Source organism: Spodoptera frugiperda, chromosome 27, assembly GCF_023101765.2.
Source record: "Spodoptera frugiperda isolate SF20-4 chromosome 27, AGI-APGP_CSIRO_Sfru_2.0, whole genome shotgun sequence".
Lineage (NCBI taxonomy): Eukaryota > Metazoa > Arthropoda > Insecta > Lepidoptera > Noctuidae > Spodoptera > Spodoptera frugiperda.
Window position 1 is genome coordinate 1,724,707 of NC_064238.1, and position 22,689 is coordinate 1,747,395.

Here is a 22,689-nt window from a genome sequence, read left to right on the forward strand (position 1 = left end):
TTGTGTTATTTTTTTGTTTGCTGTATGGTATGATGAGTTTTCTTTTTCTTACAATCAATACCACGGCCCCACAGGAAACCGTCGTGAAACAACGCTTGCGTTGTGTTTCGTCGCGCGAGTTAGGTTACTGGAGGCCCAATACCCCCCCCTTTTTAAATCTCCCCAATCCACGAATCCAAAACACTCTTTAAATTCCTAACCCTCAAAAAGCTGGCTTGAATAGCGTTTGGTGTTTGGGGTGTCTATGAGCGATGGCGATTGTTAACCATCAGATTATCCGTCTGCTCGTTTACCTGCTTATACTATAAAACAACTACCCATTTAAAAACATTGCTTAAATGACCTACCATGTTAAACAAATTCATAAAACGACATCCCATATCTATTCGGTAAATAATTGGTGACATGATGTACCTATGTGTATGTTATCGTTCGACACATGACAGATACAATAATTAACAAGCGTAACCAAATTAATGCACTGTCATCGGTCAACGATTGGACGTTATGTCTAGATTTACACGTGGGTAGATAGGTCATTGAAAAAAATGTGTTTTGTCACTGTTCGGAGTAGTAACGGAATCATAGCGCGATCAAAATATGTATTAAAAATATTATTTATTATTCGAGTTGTCATGGCGCTCGATAGATGGCAGTAAAATCGAAATAGATCGCGCTATGGTTTCGTTACATCAATTTGGTTAGTGGACGTCGACGGCGGCTGATGATGATGATTCCCAGAAAAATATTAGGCTGGTATTAACACAGAGGTATGTAAGATTCATAGCAATTGGTGTTCCATTGTTTCTGCCTACACCCCTGAGACACAGGTGTAAAGTTATGTATGTATATCGTATTAAAAATCTCGAAAATCATCCATTCAATTCTGCCGCCTTGGGCGAGGCGAGAGGGACTGTCAAAAACCATCCCGTTCGTACTCCTGTTTTTGAGCCGGAGCCCCGATAACCCGCTAGGTAGTCCGTAGCTCCGGGTTGGCATCAGCCCTACTGGGCCCCATCTGTAAGAAAAACACCTCTAAAAGTAGATCAGATAACCAAGATAAGCGAATGTCGCAGAAATCATTTATTGAAATCTAATTAGTAGATAAATAATTCTTAGTTTAGCGTGAATCGCTTTGTTTTACCGTTCTGTGTTTAGTAGCAGTGTAATTCAAAGCCATTCCTTAGCGATTCCAATATATCTGTCCAGGTGGTTCCTACTGAAACCGTTCAACTATACCGCCGCAAACCACCTTTGAGAGTCGTTGCTATTCGGTTTTAATTGAATAATGCGAGATTTTGTAGAAAGAAAATACTAGCTGAAATCCAGTATAAAGTATGTTTTGTAAGGTATTTTAAATTAGAATTTTTATTCGTATTTTTTCTAGGCTATTTTATTAATAAACGCCAGGGTATTTATTTAAGTCTCAAAAATAATAATATTATTTAGAATTTTCCTTCATTTCATACACGTGTGTGTGGTCACATCATAATGTATAAGATGTGGTAAGTACCTAAATCATCATCAACATCTTCAGTTCCTTGCACCATTTTTAAGCTCCTACTTGACTACAAACACTTTACATAAAAATAAATCTCCCGATCGAATTCGATCACGGTGGTCAGTAAACTAAGTAGGTGATATTATAGTGCGTGTGTGCAAATACAGGTGCATTGCTCCCTCACTCTGTAAACCCGATGGGACGACATACCGACACAACTGGAGAGAGGTCAGGCGCAGTACCAACAGCTTTACGTGCTTTCCGAGACCGTGGCATGGGGGTGAAACACCGCCGAACTTCCTGACTCCGGGCTAATAATGATAATTTTACTCAGAAATGACCATTATCACTCTTTGTCCGACTCAAAAATTGAACACGCGACGTTTTATTACACAGCAGTTGGTCACCCAACCAATGCACAATCGTGTAATCGACACTCTACATATCCAACAGATGTAACTTAGCAACAACACTAAATAGTTAATTCAAATGGTAACAGAACTAGAGGTATCGTGTCGTTTACCCTCGGTTTACGAATGTGGGTCATCGATTCGCATTCACTCTTAATCAGTCTGAAAGGCGGAATCTAATTAAACTCTAACACTGAGTAAATAAAATTTGTAGAAGAATTTATTTCGATGAAGGAGTATAACATCATCGGGGTTTTCGTTTTACAACGGTATTGCCTGACAACTAATATTATAAAAGTAGTTGCTACAAAATATTGTATGTCTTGTATCATGAGCGATCCAATTAAATCCAATTCCGAATGATCGACATTGATATTGTGTTTTATATTCTTGAGTTGCAACACTAGCACCCGTTGCATCCGTATTGCGTGGATATTGAATGAACTAAATTGTATTGAGTTTGGTTTTATATTCCGTATTCTGAATGCCATTTTAACACCTAATATTGGGATTGTATAGTTTTGACATTGAATAATGACAATGACAATGACATGACAATGATTTCTCTCGCCTTGTGCGAGGCGAGAGGGAATGTCAGTCTCTTACTGACTAAAGATCACCAAATTTCTACTCCTGCTTTTCGAACCGGAGCTCGGGTAAACCCGCTAGGTAGTCCGCAAAGCCTAAATACATGTCTGCAATACAGGAGTTATATTCTGAAATATCCAAAATCTCAATAATACTTTATCCGACTAGGGAATTAAACCTGATACCCCTTGTTTAACAGTCGCCACTAGGACTACAGGACGAACAACGAAACAAAAGGAAAATATAAACATAAAATATATTTTTATTCTTTTGTAAACGTAGCTACGGTCGTGTGAGGTTATCATACATGGTTGATTTTATTTAATATCAGCTCCTTTTTGCTTTGAGTTGAAAGGAAAATAAATAAAAGCGTTGATGTGTAGCTGTTGTTGTTTCGCGGAAACGGGTTTGGTATGGTTTTCAAATTTTTGGTCTTTTACATTAAAATTAATTAAAATTATATCATAAGCTTTCCAAGAAGATATTTCGGTGTTTTATTAACTGAATTAAAATAAAGAGGATCTCAGTTCAGCAGACAAATAAGTCTATATGTATATGCATGTGTTTTTGAGCGATTATTTTGCGTTTAGCTGAACCGATTTGGTACAATTTATAGCATAGTATTTTTAAGACTTAGGAGTAGGATTTAGAGATAATACTTGACTTCAAAAAATAGAGGTGGTAAAGAAAATTTAATGACGATTCCCTATATAAAATAAAAAATTCTGACCCGAAACAACTTGTGGATCACACAACGCATTGCTCCGTGCGAGAATCGAGCTCACTACACATTGCGCTGTAGCCGGTTGTCCAGGCACCGCAACAATGATTGAGTCAAAGTCGTGTTTGCTATTGTGCCTCACATAATATTCATTAGGTATTTTCATCAATTAATGTTGGCTGTTGATGAAGCGAAAGAAGTATGTAAGAATCATAGCAATTGGCGTTCCAGTGTCTTTGCTTACCCCCATGAGAGACAGGCGTGAGGTTATGTATGTATTTATTGCCATCCTCTATGTTACTGTTTTACGCTATGACCTCGTATTAACTTTAGAAAGGAAACAAAATACTCTACTGCAGTGAGCTTTACCATTATTTGTGTGCACTGGCTTAGTAAATTAAAAAGAAAATACTTGGAGTATTCGAGCCCCGTTTCTGTTTAATTGAAGTTGATTATATGCTGAGCTTTATTTGGCAAAGTCTGGCGTTTGCACACATTAGTGTGGCATAAACCTGTTCACTTTTAGGTATAGTGGTGGATTTTACTTAAGTAATAATTATATTTTGATTAGTTGTTCTGGAAAAGGGTATTGATTTTAGTTTTGATTGCTAATTGATTAACTAAAGTAATTTTGATTTGATTTTCTATGACTTACATGAAAGAATGTTTCTAAAATCACATAATTAAAACCTATACATAGTTTTATAGTTTTGTAAATGATATTTAATGTTAGTTCAGAGCAGGAAAAGTAATTTTGTAAGTGCTAAAATAACTGAAAGCAACAAAAACATTTAGCTAATTTAAAAACTGTAAGTGATATAATTTATATGACATTATCACTTAATGAATAAAACAAATTAGCAACGTATCCAGGCATTCTAAAGGTACAACGTCAAGAAAAAACAACAACAATTATTAAATTAAAAATTCCTTATGCATTTCCTATTTAAACAAACAGTAAAAGCAAGCAGTAGAAGAGAATGCGCAATGTATAACGTCCATTACGGTAACTTTGACAGCGATGTAACATCTGATCGGTCATTAACCGCCCATTGGGCCTTCGCGTGACTTAAACTTCCTCGCTCCAAGTTGCATGCTATTTAACACGGAAAAATTTGCTTTCAGTCCATTTTCGAATAAAACGACTGTCTAAAATGGATTAAATTAGAGTTCAAAAGTTAGGTGGGTAACAATTTTTAATGTATTTTTGTGAGGGAAGAATATTTTCTTTATTAAGTTATTTTTAATGGTATATGGTATAATTGAGCAGACGGATCGCCTGATGATAAGCAATCGCTACCGCCAATGGAAACACAAAACACCAGAGGTGTTACAAGTACGTTGCCGGCCTTTTGGGCGAGGCATTCAGGGGTTCTTGGGGAATTGGGGATCGGGAAGGGGTAATTGGGCCTCCGGTGACCTAACTCACACAACAAAACACAACGCAAGCATTGTTTCATATTGGTTTTCTGTGACGTCGTGGTATCGCTCCGGTCGAGCCGGCCCATTTGTGCCGCAGCATGGCTCTCCCACGCTTTTATAATATGGATATTAATGAATAATTATGACTATTCAAAAATAATCAAATGAAAAACTCGTGTATTCTCTATCTCTCTCTCAAATCTAACTCGAACAGTTATGAAAATATTTAGTTTCTATTTACACAAATGGAATACATTTTTTCATCCATTAAGATACCAAAATATTCAAAAACTATTTTAGCATAATTCTAAAAAGAACTCTTGAAAAGTAGCCAGAACAGTATGCTTTGCATTTGCCAAAATTTAATTAAAAAGATATCTTGTTGTTGGCTCGATCCTACTCTCTGAACTAGTTTATCTAGTTTAGTACAAATTGGTATTCGCAATGTATTGATACATACCCAATGGGGATTTCCATTTATCAAATGTCTTTGTATTTTCCTTAATATTGTAAACTGAGAGAACATTGACAACGAAAACGACTTTTCATTTAAGATCAACCTATAATAAACACCGAAAATATATTTCGGTTTTTCCTTTAAAATATCATAAAAAATACAACAGCAATAAAAACGCTCCTTATCCCTTACACGCGCGACTTAGCCGCCAATATAAATAACTCTTTCACAGAACAAAGAAATAATTTTACATCCAACCAGCTTTCCCAAATTCGACAAGACAAGATAACCATTAAGTAATCCACGAGCAAAATCCTAAAAGATTCCAACATAAGCCGTATAAATAACAGACATTATTCATTCGAAACAAAACAATCGATACATTGCGATTCGAATCGATACATTGCGATTCTATTCGATATTAATGCAAAATTGAAACCGGCTGTTTCGTCCTCTGGATAGCCAATGCTTTCAAAACATTCGCTTTCTGAATTTAAATGGGAAGATCGAACGTAGTCAATTTGGTGTTCAGTCGCGTTATTGTTGATGAGTTAGACGCCCGGGATTTCTATGGCCTGGTTTTGAATGGAACCGTGGTGACGGCTACTAAATGCTTCATTTGAAGTGATTTGCCGCTATTTGTTGGGTTTTGACTGCATCATTTGTGTTCAGAGCGTTGATGCTATTGGACAACTGTTAATGGGAGGAGGTGGAGTTGAATTGTGTAGTTTTAAATGTAGGAATAGCATTCGTAATTAAAAACACATGAAGTCGTTTTCTTACTGCATCATGCGTTAAAATATGTCTTTATAAGTACCTATGTTAAAGTGATGTTATTTTTTATAAAATTGAAGATCTTGAACTGATTAGAATCTGAGAGGCAGAATACTAAACAAACTATAATGTCAAACAAGTAAACGTTGATTGTGAAGTATTTTGTATTCCTTATTTATACATCTAAACACAAATATTCTGATTTTAAATAAAAAGTTAGAATATTATTTCATTAACAGGAACTTAATTCAACTTCACTTAGCAATATTCATTCGTCTGTTTACTATTTCGATTATTCGTTCCATTGCCGTTAGTACAAGACACTGCACTTAAAATTTATTTAAATTGATCCCTTAATTGGGTTCTCTGCCCGAAAACTCATGAATAACGGTCACTTTGTTTTGTTAGTTTTATTATCATCCTTTGTATAATGCAAATGTTATGTCTACATTGTTTTAAGATTAAAGTTTTCTTGTGTTATTATATTTTTTGAAACTTTATAGACTATTATTATTACATTTACAATGAAAGGCCATTTATTTTTATTATAATAGTTATTAATTTTAATATCTAGAGATTCAAGGTACATTTTTCTTCTACGTGTTTCCAACTAACGATATGAAAAAAGACCTAACACATAAACAACGAACGAAACTAAAAGCATTTTCACAGCAAAAGGCAACATCGTTATATTATCCAACCTTCTTAAAACATCACTAGATAACACTTCACCTACAACGTAAGTGAAAAACCATGTTCAATACCCACATTTGAAGGAAATTCCAAAATCTGAACATTCTAGAACACTTGAAATACAAATTTTCTACGGTTGAAAATAAGTGCTTTGAGTAATTGAAGTAAAATTTTATTCAGTGTCCGTAGAAACTGTATGGCAGGATCCTACTGTCTACCTAACAAACCGTTTGGATTCTTAACACGCGTTCAGTAATGTTCAAAGACGGGTTATTTGTACTTTCTATCGATTTGGTTGGTTCTACTATACTTTCTTTAACTTCTTCTTTAGGTAGAATCTTGTAATCGAGTTCTGGGCAGGATTGGTGTGATCTTTTGTTTTAAGCCCTAATACTGTTTTTTGATTGGAACATTGTTAAGGCGTTTTAATTATGTTTTTAAGAGAACAGTGTTTTGTGTCGGTTTGGGATAATAAATAGATATAGTTTTACTTTTGTCTGAAGAATTTATAGATTATGAGGATTTAGTTATTTGTATCCCGAGTAAAATATTTATTAGTAGTTAAGGAAGTTTAATATCATGCAGAGAATGTGCCACTAAAGTCAAAATTATCAATTAATAAATAGATGGTCTCACAGAAAACCGGCGTGAAACAACGCTTGCATTGTGTATTGTTGTGTGGGTGAGGTTAGCAGAGGGCCAATTACCCCCTTCTCGATCTTCCTAATCCCCGATTCCCAAACAACCCTTAAATTCCTAATCCCCAAAATTTCGGCAACGCATTGTAACGTTTCGGGTGTCCATAGGCGATGGCAATTGCTTACTATCAGGTGAACCGTCTGCACATTTACCAGCTTATACCATAAAAAATCTTTAACTAAAAGAATGTCAGTTCATACAAAAAAGAACAACGTACCAAGTAGGTACTCAAGTACTTGGAAGATTTTATTTCACAGTAAGTGGAGCACTTAACACAAACCACGTTTACTCAAACAAACGGTTTTATTGAAACCATTGTCCCTACTTACAACACCCAACTGATTAATTAATGAAAATTTTATAAAAGCATCTTATTTGGGTTAGCAACTGCTTTAAATGTTTCATTAGTTCTGGGACCACAAGAATAAAATGTTCCGTGTGAATTTCTGGGCTTCACTGAGTAGTGAAATCAAATTTATCATTTATTTTCTTTACAAGAATTTTAGATATCAGAACTTACCAATAATAGTTTAAAATAGAATTGAACGCCTATAGTAAGAAAAGAAGCATAATTATTATAATTTTATTATTTTGTAATGATATGGATTGTAAATTGTTTATTACTGTGATATTATATCTTATACCTATACTTATACCTATGACCTTTATGTTCAAACGAAACGAAGTATTTCTTGTAACATTCAGGATTCAATGACCTCGAAAATAATCTTACTAACATAAAGGTAGTCTTAAATCCGTGTCTTGGTAAATCTCTTTATAACCTCAGGGCTATCACAACGTCGCGAAACAGAGCCAAGTTAAAATTGTTAGAGTAAAATTTTCGTTATACTAAAACAGCTATAACTCAAGTAAAATGGACAAGCGGTTTACGCCCCGACAAATTCTGACTACACCAAAGAAACAAGTCTAAGACGATGCAGAACTAAATCTTTATTTTTCCTTGTACATATAAATCTTGAGAATCGGTTCGTTGCACAGATTACACGGAAATCCCTCTTAGTAGATGCAAGACGGATAACTGGTCATGTCGCGAGATCCCCCTGTAAGGTTCCCTGTTTGTATCTCTAAGAACATTGTGATCTGATCCTGTTGGGGTGAATAAGATGTTAATACGTTTACATAATTGATGAAACCTCGGCCTACCTTTTTGGGGATTTATCAAATGTTTCATGATCCTTGCATTTCCTTGTACTTTAAGGGCATGTCCGTTACCTACAAAGATACAAACGTCCTTTATAGCTAGTTAATTTTATTCAATATTTGTAATATAGTTTTGTGTTATTAGAGTTTTTACTCAAGAGTCTTTAGCATTTAGCAGGATTTTTTTTTTAAGTAAAGAATGTCAGAAACGATTGGACCGACTTTCCTTGTTCTTGAATCAATAAAATTCTTACCGTGTCAAACTAAGTACTGGACTCAAAAAGTATTGTAAAAATTCCTTCCTCAAAACTTCAACGTTTCAAAACTTACATAGTACGTATCAAAAATATTCTTCGTGAGGATATAGTATTACACAGACGGTAAAGTCTAGCAGCAACGAGGTTTGATCCCAGTACACTACATTAACTCCGAGCCTCTGATACTCTTGGAGTAGTTCCTACAAGGGGATTACGTTCTTTACCGAGCACACGGATTTTTACTGATGTACTTTTAATTTTAGTTGAATTTTCGCTACGTGTTTCAATACCTTACCTTTGAGAGGTCTGTGAGATAATAGATAAATTCTTGGTATAGATATTATGTGGGTTATGGATTTGTCTCAGTGGAATTCTAAAACTCCCTTGTAAATGCTTAAAATATACTCCTCTAACCTCCTCTTAATACTTTCTTATAATGCTATAAATACTATTAATGAGCATACAAAAAAAGGATGAGTGGTAAATTGTAATGGTTGTATGTGGCTTTTAGATTAATTATAATTTCTACAAATAAAATAGTAAAAATTAATTGAACTTTATTTTGTAATTGACTAAAGAAAAGTAGGTAAAATAGTAAAAATTAATTGAACTGTTTTTTTGTGATTAACTGACGAAAGTAGGTGTTAAATTTAAATTACGCAAATATAATCAATGGTGCAGTATTACATACCATTGTATAACAAAACCAGCTCACTTATAAACCAAAATACATACATAAACATCAATATATTCTGAATAATCGCTTCAATCAATGGCACTATACTTCAATTGAATGCCCGTTCCAGTGAATGGGACTTGACATTATTCCCGAGTGATATAATGCGCCTCCTATGACAATGCAATCGATGTTGCTTCTGTATCGAATGCAATCGATTCAGATTACTATCGTATCGATGATGTATGTGTGTTTAGGGTGCGGTAGTTACTCGGGTGTAGTATGTAGGTGTATATTAATTTGTTATATGTATGTTGTGCTTGAATTTAGTATTACTACGTACATACAAAACTTCATGCCTGTTTTCCATGGTATGCAGAGACTATGAAACGCGAATTGCCACGATTCTTACTCTATTTTTTTTTTCAGTGATCAGTGTTTTTATGTCTGCTTGTCGGTTAAGGCTACTTATAATTCGCCCCTTTTTTTAATATATCACCAATGTGGTCGATATGAGTCCGTTGTAGGACATCCTCTGCCGACGGTCCCATTCGTATTACACTTTCGTAAATCTCTAAACATTTTTATCGTTTTTCTGACATTATTTATGTACCTCTCTTTCTCTTTCTCTTTCTCTTTCTCTTTCTCTTTCTCTTTCTCTTTCTATATGTCAAAGTTTGTACAAATGCAAATGTCACTCAATCTATCTATTGTATAGAAATCTTTCACATTAATTGTCCAAAAGATATCCTATCATACCTTTCTCTTTCTCACAAAAACGATTCTTTGACTTTCTCGATCTTTCTCAAAAATCACATAAAATCTTTCTCATAAAATTTACATACATATAAAATTGTCTTTCCTTTCTCTTGGCTACATCCCTAATGACAAAACTTTCGCTTCAAAGTAAATATCCCTCCATCCTCCCGCAACTCTATTAAGTATTGTTTCCTGCACATTTCCGCAGAATATGTTAAAGTTGGTACAAATGCTCTTTTTATTTTAAATACTGAACTGATTTCCACTCAACCTATCTATTGTATATAAATGCACACATTTGCAAAATCCTATCATACCGAAAACACAAAAACGAATATTTGACAACGATAACAAAAATCCCATAAAATTTACATACATATAAAATTGTCTTTCCACCTTGGCTACATCCCTAATGACAAAACGCCGCTTCAAAATAAATATCCCTCCATCCTCCCGCAACTCTATTAAGTATTGTTTCCTGCACATTTCCGCAGAATATTTTTAAGGAAAACCATAATTCTTCCCCCTCTTATTGTAATGAAACTATAGATATTTCTTCGTAACCAAAGTTTTCAAATACATGAAATATTGCAACATTTATTACTATTTTTATAGTTTTGTGTGCTATAAACAAGGGGGTAGAGGGTGATGCACTGGGGTTAACATGCTTAATTTATTCTATGAATTTGTGTATGTTTTGTTATGGGATGTTATTATAAGGATTTTGATTGTATGAATATTGTCAAATTGGTTTATTGTGATTATTTGTATATTGTTGAGATTTGTAGTAGTGGATGAAATTGCTTAATATGAGGTCCTAGTGTTGATGATTTTCCAGTTTTTAAACAGTCTGAAGTCAATTTGATACTTTAAATTCTTTTTAACAGATTTTCTTCAGTGAAGTCGATTATAATATATTTTATTTTATGAAGTTTTTTATTTATTTAAAAATGGATTGTTTGAATTATACACAACTCTCAATCATAGGCTGGTGATAAAAAATCAGGCAGTACTCTTTGTTTTCTTATAAATTATAGGATTTTTATAGGACAACAGTTTTACAAACACAAACACAGACCCAGTATAACAATTTATAGATCACAGAAAATAATAAAAAAAGCCCCTATTTATACTCGAATTACAATAAAAAAACAACTCAAGAATATTTATATCTCCGGCTGACATAAAACATAGACAGATGAAAAACACAAAGAGTCATTTAAAAAAAGGAACAAATATTTTTGCCTACATTTAGGACAATGTAGGCAACGAGGCAAGAAAATTTTACGGCTTCGGGGGACTTCGGGCAGACAAACGGTCTAATTATTATTGTCTTGTTTTTCTAATAACATTTTTTTTTCTCTTCGAGTAAAAATTTACGCAAGAACCATATTATGCCTGCGGGCGTGGCGTGGCGTGGGTAGGTGGTCATATAAGAAATTTGTTATTCGAATTTTAGAACTGAAGATTCTTTCTTGTCTTTTTTATCAGGTAGATATGGAATTTTCCGTGTTTTGGTAATAAAATAAGGTTAGGTATATATTGTACTAGCTGATACCCATAGTTTGCCCGCCTGAATTATGGACTTTGTGACTTCATTTTCTGAAATAAAAGCCTAAGTCACTCCTTAGATTAGCTTCCTGCCAGACAGACACAAAAATTGTAAAAAAAAAATAGTGTATTTACGGTATGTATATACACCAAAATTTTTTATGTATGCATGTAGTCAAAAGTGGTTATATCAATATTACAAATAGACACTCAAATTTTATTTAATAGTCTAGATAGACTGTAAGCGAAGTCTAAAAGGACTAATACCTTAGACAAATTAAAATATGACAGACCTGTCTAGGTCACCTCGTTTAACTTTTATTAAATGTAAAAAGAACCCTTTTTATTTGTTCGATTTGATTAAGTCTCCCTTAAAATTAATATTAATTTTATAATTTGTAAATACAGTCATCTTGGTCATCAAATATGTATCCAAACCAACAAGTATTCAGTTATTAATTTAAAAGTTCCATTAACAAAAAACTACTGACTAATATGAAGTAACGTTTTCAACTCCATTAATTCTACTATTTAATAAAACATTCTATACCCTAGTACGATTTTGCTTTACGTTTAAAGTAATCGAAACGAGAGCGCATTCGGAAATCTGATTGGCCGGCTCAAATAAACCAACCAATCAGAGAGCAGAACGCGCCTTATTTTGATCACTTGAAACGTAAAGCAAACTCATACTACGGGTACTGTTACAGAAGGAATGCGATGCACGCAACAAAAATACCTACTCTAAAACAGTACAACGTTTATTAACTGTGCCGCTCTTGAACAAAAGTTTTCCTACAGAAGAATTTCACGGAACGCATTCGTTCATAGCAAGCTGTGACGTGGCATTGAATGAAGAATGTAATAAAGAAATATATATGAATACTTGGGAAATGGTGTCTTCATTACTTATGTTTTTGGTACGAATATTCATGATTTTTGGGTGATATTGCAACTTCTTTGTTGGAAAAGTGGTCGCTAATGGAAGTGGAGTTAGACTCCAAATAGGAACTAGCTTATTAGAAAGTATTCTATCACCCAAACTCATACCCTGTCGGTACACCAAATTTTAATAAAATCCGTTTAGCAGTTTCAACTTAATTGACGGACAAACAATCTTTCACATTTTTAATACTAGTGTGGTATATTTTCGGACTTCGAAAGTGTTAGTCAGAGCGTTTTATTTTGTTCTTGTATTTCCATGATTAAATAATTCATTCTACTATTTTATTTGTGTTATACAAATAACGTAGATGTACTACAATAACCTAGACTTTCCTAACAAAAGCGTGGTTGCTTGAAAGATTTGTCTACCTCACAGTTGTTCAAATGTAATGTTGTATTTAAAAAAATAGCAACCAATAAAAAATGGCAACATAAAGTAGACATTGGCTTCCTGGTGAAGAAGCAATGGAGACAATTCTGTGAAGGAAAAAGGTATAAAAAGATAAATTTTTCCTTTTGCATTTTGTTTTCGCAACGCTCCCTGTTTCTTTTGTTCCGAGTGATTTATGTAGTACTGGTAACATTACAAAACATTTAACATACAAAGAAAGTAAATAAAATTTTAAATAGAAAAGCGTCCGATTTTCCTTCGAATGACTAGCTCGGATGAGAATCTTAAAAATATCTTGGTTTGCTTGCTAATTTACTGAATGAAAGAAGTTCCTGGCTTAATTTTAGCACGCCAATTACCATCTATTTACACTTTATTTATAGAAATTTAAAATGGATGTAGTTATTTTTAACTTTAATTACTTTTCGATTTTCCGTAATAATAGCATGTTAATGTTTTTCTTATCCTTTTCAAATAATTGTTGCCCCACATTAGAATTTTCTTCTGTGTTCGTGGGTGCGTTCACAAACATACCACAATTTGTGGGTCACACAAAACGTTGTTCCGTGCAGGAATCGAACAGGCGACACGCTGCACGGCAGACAGTTGCCCAGCCACCGCGCTAACTGTGCAGTCAGACAACTGTAAATTGGTTGACTTAAGACTTATCTAGTTGGATCCATTGTATTCTATATTCTAAACTAATTTTCCCACAACTTTAACAAGTTCTAAAATCGAAGTCTAACAAGAATGACACTAAATACTTTCGAATCATGCTGCGTGTTGGTCACGCAGGCTGCACTAAGTTGGAATTGATGTCACAGTTTCCAGAACTATAATTTAAAACGTAGACAGGCACACGCGACCGACTTGTGATATCGCTAGAGAATTCCTGTAAAAACATAACAATAGGAATGCCTATTTTATACAAAAAATTGTTGACAAACAATCTAAGTAAAAGGGATTTAAATAATAATTTTATTCACTCCACTTTAAAAGTAAAAAGTTATTTGTTTTTTATTTATAACGCAAACATTACGTAACCAATGACATGCAGGTTACATTTAACACGTTAACTGTTATCCTCTTATTCCCATTCCTAGAATCATTTAATCCGAGAGTCAGTTACTTAAGCTAGTCGTTAGCGTTTTTGGGACAAAATCATTACTTAAGAATAGTTTAAGTAATCATTAAATGTCTCTGAGTACAACAGTTCGAGACTCTTTTATTTAGATACACTTTTCATCAGGTGAGGTTAGCCGAGTTCTTTAATGCAAAATAATTATATTATATCCAATCGCTTTACATAGAAAAACACATGTAGAATGTAGGAAAAACGCAGTCGAGTTCGCGTGGCCGCATTAGAGTTATTAATATTCATGAAGTACAAATTGGAACAGTAAGTGTACCAAATCTCAGAGATTTCCCAGTCACTGTTATCGACAAAGACAAAATTTCAGCTTCAATCCAAAAGTGTTATTATAGGTTTATGGCTTTTCGAATTTAAAAAACAGTTTAAGGTTAAGAATGTCAACAAGAAATATATTTTTCATATAATATTTTTATTTAGGATACAAAACAGTCACTTATTAAAATAAAAAAAACTTAGATACATATTTTATGAATAAAACATCAATAGATTACACTTTCTTGCGATTATCAGACGGTAAACAATATGCTGCTACAACAATGCCACCTGAAAAAAAAAGAAAAATATGTGTATGTACAAAAAAATTAATATTAGATCAACATCTAAAGTTTATTACCGATTAAAGCGATTATCCCCCCCTCAACTACCCAATCTTAAACCCCCAATAGTCCCCAAATTCCTAATCCCCACCGGCAACGCACCTGTTACGCATCTGGTGTTTCGGGTATCTATGGGCGGCGCCGATTGCTTGCAATCAGACTGCTCGTTTAGTGGTTTACACCATAAAAAGTACAGATTCAAATACGAATTTCAAATTGTCACTCGAGTTTTAAAGTCGGTAAAAAAATAATATTTTTACAACAATACTTACACAAAAGATAACCGCTGAAAGCGTAAAACGTCATTGAGCAGTTTGTACTCAAGAATACTCCCAGGAAGTTGACACCACCCAAACCACTAATTCGGGCTACCATTACGCCAAGACAGGCTGCCATGCCCCTAGAAAACGGACGAGTTACGTTATGATGTAGATCACATTAATTATTTTTTCGCAATTCATCAAAGAACAATGTAGAAAATTTACTTATTCTACGTACGTCATGTTTCGTAAAGAAGAAAGAAGAGGTAAATTAATAGTACCCTTAACTGACGAGCATTCATGAATAGACTGATAGTTATCAGTGATATAGTCATCAGCAGTTGCTGATGAAGCAAAAGAGGCATGTAAGATTCGCAGCAATTGGGTTCATTTCCCCATGGAAGACAGGCTTAAGGTTATGTATGTATGTTTTGTATATTTTCAATTAGGTACATTTCAATAAATATTCAAACACGACTTACCTATAAGAAGTAGGGAACAGTTCCACATAATACGCAAAAAGAACTCCCATACAAAGATTAGTCATCGTCATGCCAACGTACAGAAGTAAACTAGCAATGTTATTCTGATTGAAGACTGCTGTCAAACTGGACAGCATAGGTATTAGGAGAAATGCGATCATTATAGCTTTCTTTCTAGAAGCAAGTTTTGATACTGCTAGAGTAATCCCGGCGAAGACTACGCCATGAACTACTCCGGAGAGTAAAGTTCGAGATTGAATTGATGATAAGCAGATGGTCTGGAATAAAAAAAAATGTGTTAAATAAAAAAATGTGTGTCATGCATGTGAGATGTGCGGATTCGAAACCTACCTACGGTAACTATAATGTGACTTTTTCAAAGTTATATTATGCTACTAAGATTATTTAGATACCACTGACAAACCTGCATTGAGCAAGCGTAGTGATTCATGCTCAAACCACTCCATGCGAGAAAGACCTCTGGTCAAATGTAGTCACTTAAATAGGCTGTTGATGTGTGATGATAGGTAGGATTTCTTCGTACGTAATAAATATACGTCATCGTGACACTTCTCGTGGCTTATGATATAAATTTCACAAATTGTCAACACCCCAAATAGATACCAGTACTCTTAATTTTTAAAAGAGAACAGAGAAGTACTTACAACATCATGAGAAGAAGCAGTTGCGTTTGATATCATCATAATAATGCTGCATAAGCTTCCCGATAGAGATTCAGAACTGACACCAGCTGTGAAGGCCTCCACAATGTGAGGCATCCACATTATTAAGCTTGCGTTATATTTCGTTGTATGAGTGAGGATACCGAAGACCTAATTACTCCTAAATCCTCCTAATCCCCGATTCCCCAACAACCCGGAAATTCCTAACCACCATAACGCCAGCAACGTACTTGTATTGTCTCTGGTGTTTCGGGTGTCCATAAATTGCTTACCACCAAGTTCTCTGCTCGTTTACCGGCTTATATCATAAACAAATGACACTTAACTTGGCGGTTCCCTAAAATTAGAGGTTAAAGTAACCTTTTAAGTAATCTATACATAGTGTATCCATTATGACAGGTTACTCACATACTATAAATAACAGTAGTCAAAAAGAACAACTGTAAAGTTCTCCAAAGCAATGGCGGTTTGAACAATGGCATAGTTTGTCTCCAAAGCGATACTAAGAGATTTGCCTTATCATTATCCACTAATTTTACTTTTGCTTCTTCTCTCAAGGTCACTCTTTTTACCTGGAAAATAAAAATAAATACTTTTAAAAATAAAATCATCCATTTTTACTGAACCGTGTATAATAAATAATTCACTGTGAGCTAAATTTGGGTAATTGTTAGGTATGGAAGTACTGTTTGACGAAAGTGTTATTTAAAGCCATATAATTTATTATATTCAAAGTGACATTATACTGGACGTTATTTAGTATCATTTTATATTGTAATACGGCCTTACATCAAGCTATGCAAAACCAGTATAAGTTGACCGTCTATTGTGGGAAAAGACAGTGCCGGTGTAAGGGCCACTGATACCCCGGGCGAAAATATTGTGGCGCCCACTTAAGGGAAGCAATATCAAGTGTTAGTAGTAGTTTTTAATTTTATTGGCGCCCCCAAACTTTGTCGCCCTGGGACATTGGCCCATCTCGCCCCCCCTAACGCCGGCACTGGGGAAAGATCATGTAAAGGCAGACCAAGGACCATGTTTTTGTGTAGGTTGAAGTGTGTACAAAGCAACTTATACATACTGGATACTCATTCTCATTTCCCCCATTTCGCAGCCACATTTTCTCAAGGTACTCCAAAGCCTCTCTTTCCCTTCCAGCATTGACAAGGAACTTTGGACTCTCGTAGAAGAGATGAAGAAGTAATGCACTGATTCCTAATGGAGCTGCCATCACAATGGTAAGGAGCCGCCAAGGTGTAAACTCAACGAAGACCAGGTCTGTTGCGAAGGTCAATTGGAGTATGAAGAAGCCAGGGACTGTGAAGGATATGAATATTAAAGGTCATATACGTTAACCGCTACTTGAGTCACTGGTAACCGACGCTTAGCGGAGAATTCGCCTTCAACAGTTTTCTTTTGGCAGTTAATGCTTTAAATAAGAATCTTAGGTTTTATTTATCGGGGTACAGATGCAAAACTTAAAAAAAAAATAAGTATAATAACATGAGTATTATTTTAAAGTTGGTACGTTGGTTAATTCAGAGATCTTACTACGGGCTATGTTTTTTCTGTTTGACTTCAATATTATTTACTAACTTTTCATAATATTGCTACCATTGTTACCAAAAATTAACACAAGATAATAAAAACATTGTCTTGTGAATATAAAGGAAATTGATGGAACCGTTTGTAGGTCAGCGCTTAGCGACATATTTGCAATTCGTTTACATATATTATGCAAGAAAAAGATTTAAAAAACAAAGTTTGTAAAACACTCACCAACATAGCATAACAAAAACAACATAAGAACACTGGTCATTATCAGCATATAAAATCCCCTGACTTTTGTCGAGCAAGATTCACCTAGAAGCGCATAGGCGCCTGATTGGACTGCACTGCAACTGTTAGAAAAGGTAATATAAAATAAATATCATTCAAATTTAATTTGAATGATATTTTGAAGTGACTTTCAATATGATCAGACTATTTTGGTAATTAATATGAAAAAAGGAAGCATTTTCTACATTAGCTGGGTTTATACAAACCCTGAATGTAATTGCACGCTTCTGAACTCAATCTGTTATGAAATATAGTTTTTATCAATAAAAAGTCGTATGTCTCTATACTTACAAACATGAACTAAAAACTTTCATAACAGCCAACATAATCCAGTTGCAAGAAAAGGCTCCAATAAATGACGATAGAAAACTTCCCCACAACGCTATCAGCAAACATTTCCTTCTACCTTTGGTGTCTGATATGTAGCCCCAAGGTATTGACATTACTATTGGTCCTGAAGAAATAATAAATTAAATTATATATAAATACAATACAAATTATAAAGCAAAAAATATTAAAAATGTAATTGGTACAGCAATGATTCCTACTATAGACAACAAGAATGAATAACTATGAGCTCCCAGTGTGGCTTGAAAGAAGTCTAGTTACCCTACCAAACAGTGAGTTTAAGCATAAGACATAATTAATTAAAGAGTGATAAATAATAGAAACGAACGATAAAATAATAATAATACGTCAAAAAGAATATATACACTTACCAACAAAAGGCATAGACAACATAGTGCTCTTCTGCCATAATTCAAGGTTGAAGTCACAACTGCAACCAGTGACAATGACTGAGAAGCCGAAGATATCAATACCCATCCCAAGCAAACCAATACTGAGAGCAGTGAGAAGACCGCGATTGTACCAGCCATTGCCTGTAAAATATTATTTTTCTATGAAGAAGTATAAGATATTGTTGCTATTGATCTCAAAGCTGATTTGTTGTAAATTTTAATATTCTTCCTGTTAGAGCCGTCGATCACTCCAATAGTCAATTAATGGTTGAGTGATCGCTGCAGAAAGTAAAGTCCAAATCACCAAAATAAACATTAATCAATAATAAAAACTTCTAATTATGAGGATCATACTTTTTGATAACTCATTAAAACTCTAAGATTCACATAATGTTTTTGGGTTTATCTAGTTTTCAAATTCAAAGAAAAATGGCTGAGCTATTTATTTATCTATGTTTCAGCTCTTTGGGAATGAGATGATGAGATCATTCTATTATTTATGCCTTCCTTTACTTAAGACTTGTTTTTATTACCCTTTAATACTGAAAATGCCAAACTTTCCATCTTACCTGTCAGATCAATGGCTTCGTCGTATTCATATATTTTTTCTTCAGGATTAACAGCATTAGCTTTTTTACTTATAACACTAATTTCTATTCTATTCACATTATCATTAGCGTTGCACACCATCATTAGATTTATATTGCTATCTTAGTTGCTATCTTATTATTTATTTCATTACCATCATTAAAGCCAAGAAGTACTGTTGAATTATATTTGAAAGTTACTGCGTTACGGGAAGTTTTTTTAGAGGATCACAATTTACGCGGATATAATTTTCATGAACACTTCCTCTGTATACAGCATCACTGAGCAAACTACTTATTTCGTATGGAAAGCATAAAATTATGTATTTAAAGTCATCTGTTTTTCCATATTGCTGTGAATTATCATAATGTTAATGCTAAGGCTATTCACGAGAGCGCTGAGAGAGATATTTACATTAATTGAAATAAGGAAAACTATACCTCATTGTTCATTTTAAGACATTTTACGAAGTCGTTTCGGTAGAAGTCAAAGTTTGATTAGGTAATCTACAAGATACATGATGTAGTTGAATTAAAAGTATATTTTTATTCAATTATACATTTCTGGACTATATTGTAAGACTTGAGAAGTCTTACAACATAAGACTATTACATAAGATATGGCCGAAAATAATTGCCTGGCACTCTCTTATGTACGTACTCTCGAAATCAGAATTCAAAGCCAAAATCTTCGACATATCACTTTAGTAATCATTACCATCTTTATTATCTTTCATTCAACTATGACTAATTTTTGAAAACTAAAATAGTATTCAAAATTTTTAAACAATATCAGTTTTAAAGACTAGGCTATGCTTATTGTTATTTTAATATACAATTGCACATAATTAACATACACGTGCATGTCCACACATCATTGTGTTTAATTTATAAATATTTGAGGAAAATGTGGGTTGCATGTGGTATTTTTCGCTGTGACCAATTATTGTACTATTGTATCATTATTGGAAATGAGTAACATGCCATTTTGCGGCTTCTTAGTATATTTTGTATGAGTGATGTAATAAAGCATAAATACTGTTTTTTAAAGGAGGAAAATCATCCAATGACTTCTCTCACCTTGGGCCAGGCGACAGAGTGTCAAACTCTTGCTGACTAAAAACCACCCCATTCCCAGGAGCAGCAATGGGGAGGTTCGTGGATCGCTTTTTAAGCCGAAACCCCGGTACACTCGCTAGGTAGTTCGCAGATCTGGGACTGCTAAGAACGAAATTCTGAGAAAAGGATTCAATTTTCATTTCTAGTAACCTGTTTGACGGAAAAATCTTTATATACGTCTAATTTACCTCTTTCGAAAATTCTAGTCGAAGATATTAATATACAGATTGATACATGACTACAACCATAGTATGTATTTATAGTAAACGACCGAATCGATTTGAGCCTTGAAGCAGTATTTTTATTCTTACACATAATTAACTAAAGCCAAAAAAAAACAAACCAATCAGGAACAAAGTTAAATGAAGGCACCCCATCAAATCAACCAACTTAATAAATGTTATCGTTAACTTAGCAAAATCTAATCACAGAGTGAAATTAAGGAATTCCGATAACTAATCCCTAGGAAAGTCCGGTCATTTGGTACACAGTTCCAATTTGTGTTTCATGAATATTAATAAGCCTAACGTTCGGGCACGCGGTGTTGTCTGTTCCTTTTACATGATATTTTTCTTTGTTAAACACGTTATGTAATCGGAAAATTTATCTGGAAGTATTTTTCGTAATGTCGGACTACTTTTAGAGAAATATATTTAGGAACTGGAGTTAAACTTAATTGAAATATACTACCATATTATTATCTTTTTTTAACGTTGCCTTACATTTGTATTTTCTTCTGTGTATTGGATGGAGTTAAGAAACAGTCCGCAGAAATATGACACCTAGACCCGAAACAACAATTTATGGATCACGCAAAAAGTTGCGCCGTGTGGGAATTGAACCCGGTACACGTTGCGCGGCAGCCAGTTACCCTGCCAGTCGAGTTCGAATCAACCAGTTAGTTCAACTCTAGTTTAGAGAAGAATAGTCACATAAACCTATCTTCTGGGTCAATTGACTGTCAAACATGAAATCTCTAAAATTATGTAGATCAAAATAGGTTAAATTATGGCTTCTATGTGGCAATGATGATGTATATTTTGTAATTCTATTTTTGTCTAACTTCTTGCGAAACCAAAGAAAACTTGAAACCATATTTATTTAGGACGCATAATCTTGCTTTCTATTTCACATAGCTTTTTACTGACATGCAAAGCATGTATAGGGTGATATGAAAAGCAGACAGCTCGTTATTTATTTCAAATTCTACCATTTCGTGCAACGTATCGAAAACAATTTACTCAACTGCATTTTACTTTATATTTTTACAAAATAGAGGACTTATTACGAGTTTGCTTAACGTTCAACTAAATCGAAACGTTACCGTGTTCGGCACTCTGATTGGCCTGTTTTCATAAACATACCAATAAGAGCGCCAAAGAACGTGGTAGCGATTCCATCTCATTGAACGTAAAAAAACTCGTATTAAGCCCTCTGACCAGTATTTAATCAATTGGTTACATATTTATAAGATTGCTTGTCAAGAATGATAGCTTAAATTATTATTGACAGACATAATATTTTCCTCTATCATTTTGTTTTCATCGTTGATCAATTGATTATAAGAAACGAACAGTAGATCTAGGGTTTTATTTCCCGGTAAGAAACATACCTAGGTATTATTAAAGTTTAATTCTTCAAAGATTTTATTGATAACGAAATCCCTGAAAATGATGTAAGAAAATTAGGAAATAAAAGAGAAGATTTTATGTATGAACATAATTTCTACAAATGTCGACTACAGGTACAAATTGTACAGGAAAGTAATCAAACCTACGCCCACACTACGTCACAGTCAATCATACAGACATTGAGTCGTCTACTCAATTTATATTCATCGACCTTACATCGAATAGTCTATCTTCTGAGATGCTGTAGTTTTCGTATTATTTCCTTGACATGTTCAGATTTCTCTAATCACACATATATTATAAAAATTAAAGTTTGTTTGTTTAGATATTTTGCATTTTTATCAGTCAAATACGCTGAAACTTCTGAACGGATTTTGATGAAACAAAATGGGCTGAATTTATTCTTTTTATGGAAACGCGGGCGGAGCCGCTGACAGAAGTTGGTGTTTAATAAGATATTGAGTAAGTCAGTTGTATGCTAATAACTTTGCTTCTATTACAATAAGATTAGCATTAAGCAGGCATAATGTAAGTTCAACATCGCTACAAGAAATAATCAAGCAACAACTTGCGCCTTGATTTTGGCTAACAACA

General features: G+C 34.1%; 1 protein-coding gene across 1 annotated transcript; it reads right to left on the bottom strand.

Annotated features, from left to right (window-relative positions):
• Positions 1-14,557: 14,557 nt before the first annotated feature.
• On the bottom strand, positions 14,558-19,539 carry LOC118263505 (synaptic vesicle 2-related protein-like). Its single transcript, XM_050705457.1, has 10 exons — positions 19,328-19,539; positions 18,738-18,899; positions 18,310-18,472; positions 17,959-18,080; positions 17,261-17,496; positions 16,588-16,751; positions 16,162-16,297; positions 15,497-15,774; positions 15,027-15,154; positions 14,558-14,701 (listed from the first exon to the last, which is right to left on the bottom strand). Exons 1-10 carry the CDS (start codon positions 19,449-19,451, stop codon positions 14,646-14,648), a joined length of 1,569 nt encoding a protein of 522 aa, XP_050561414.1. The 5' UTR covers positions 19,452-19,539; the 3' UTR covers positions 14,558-14,645.
• Between the last annotated feature and the right edge of the window lie 3,150 nt (positions 19,540-22,689).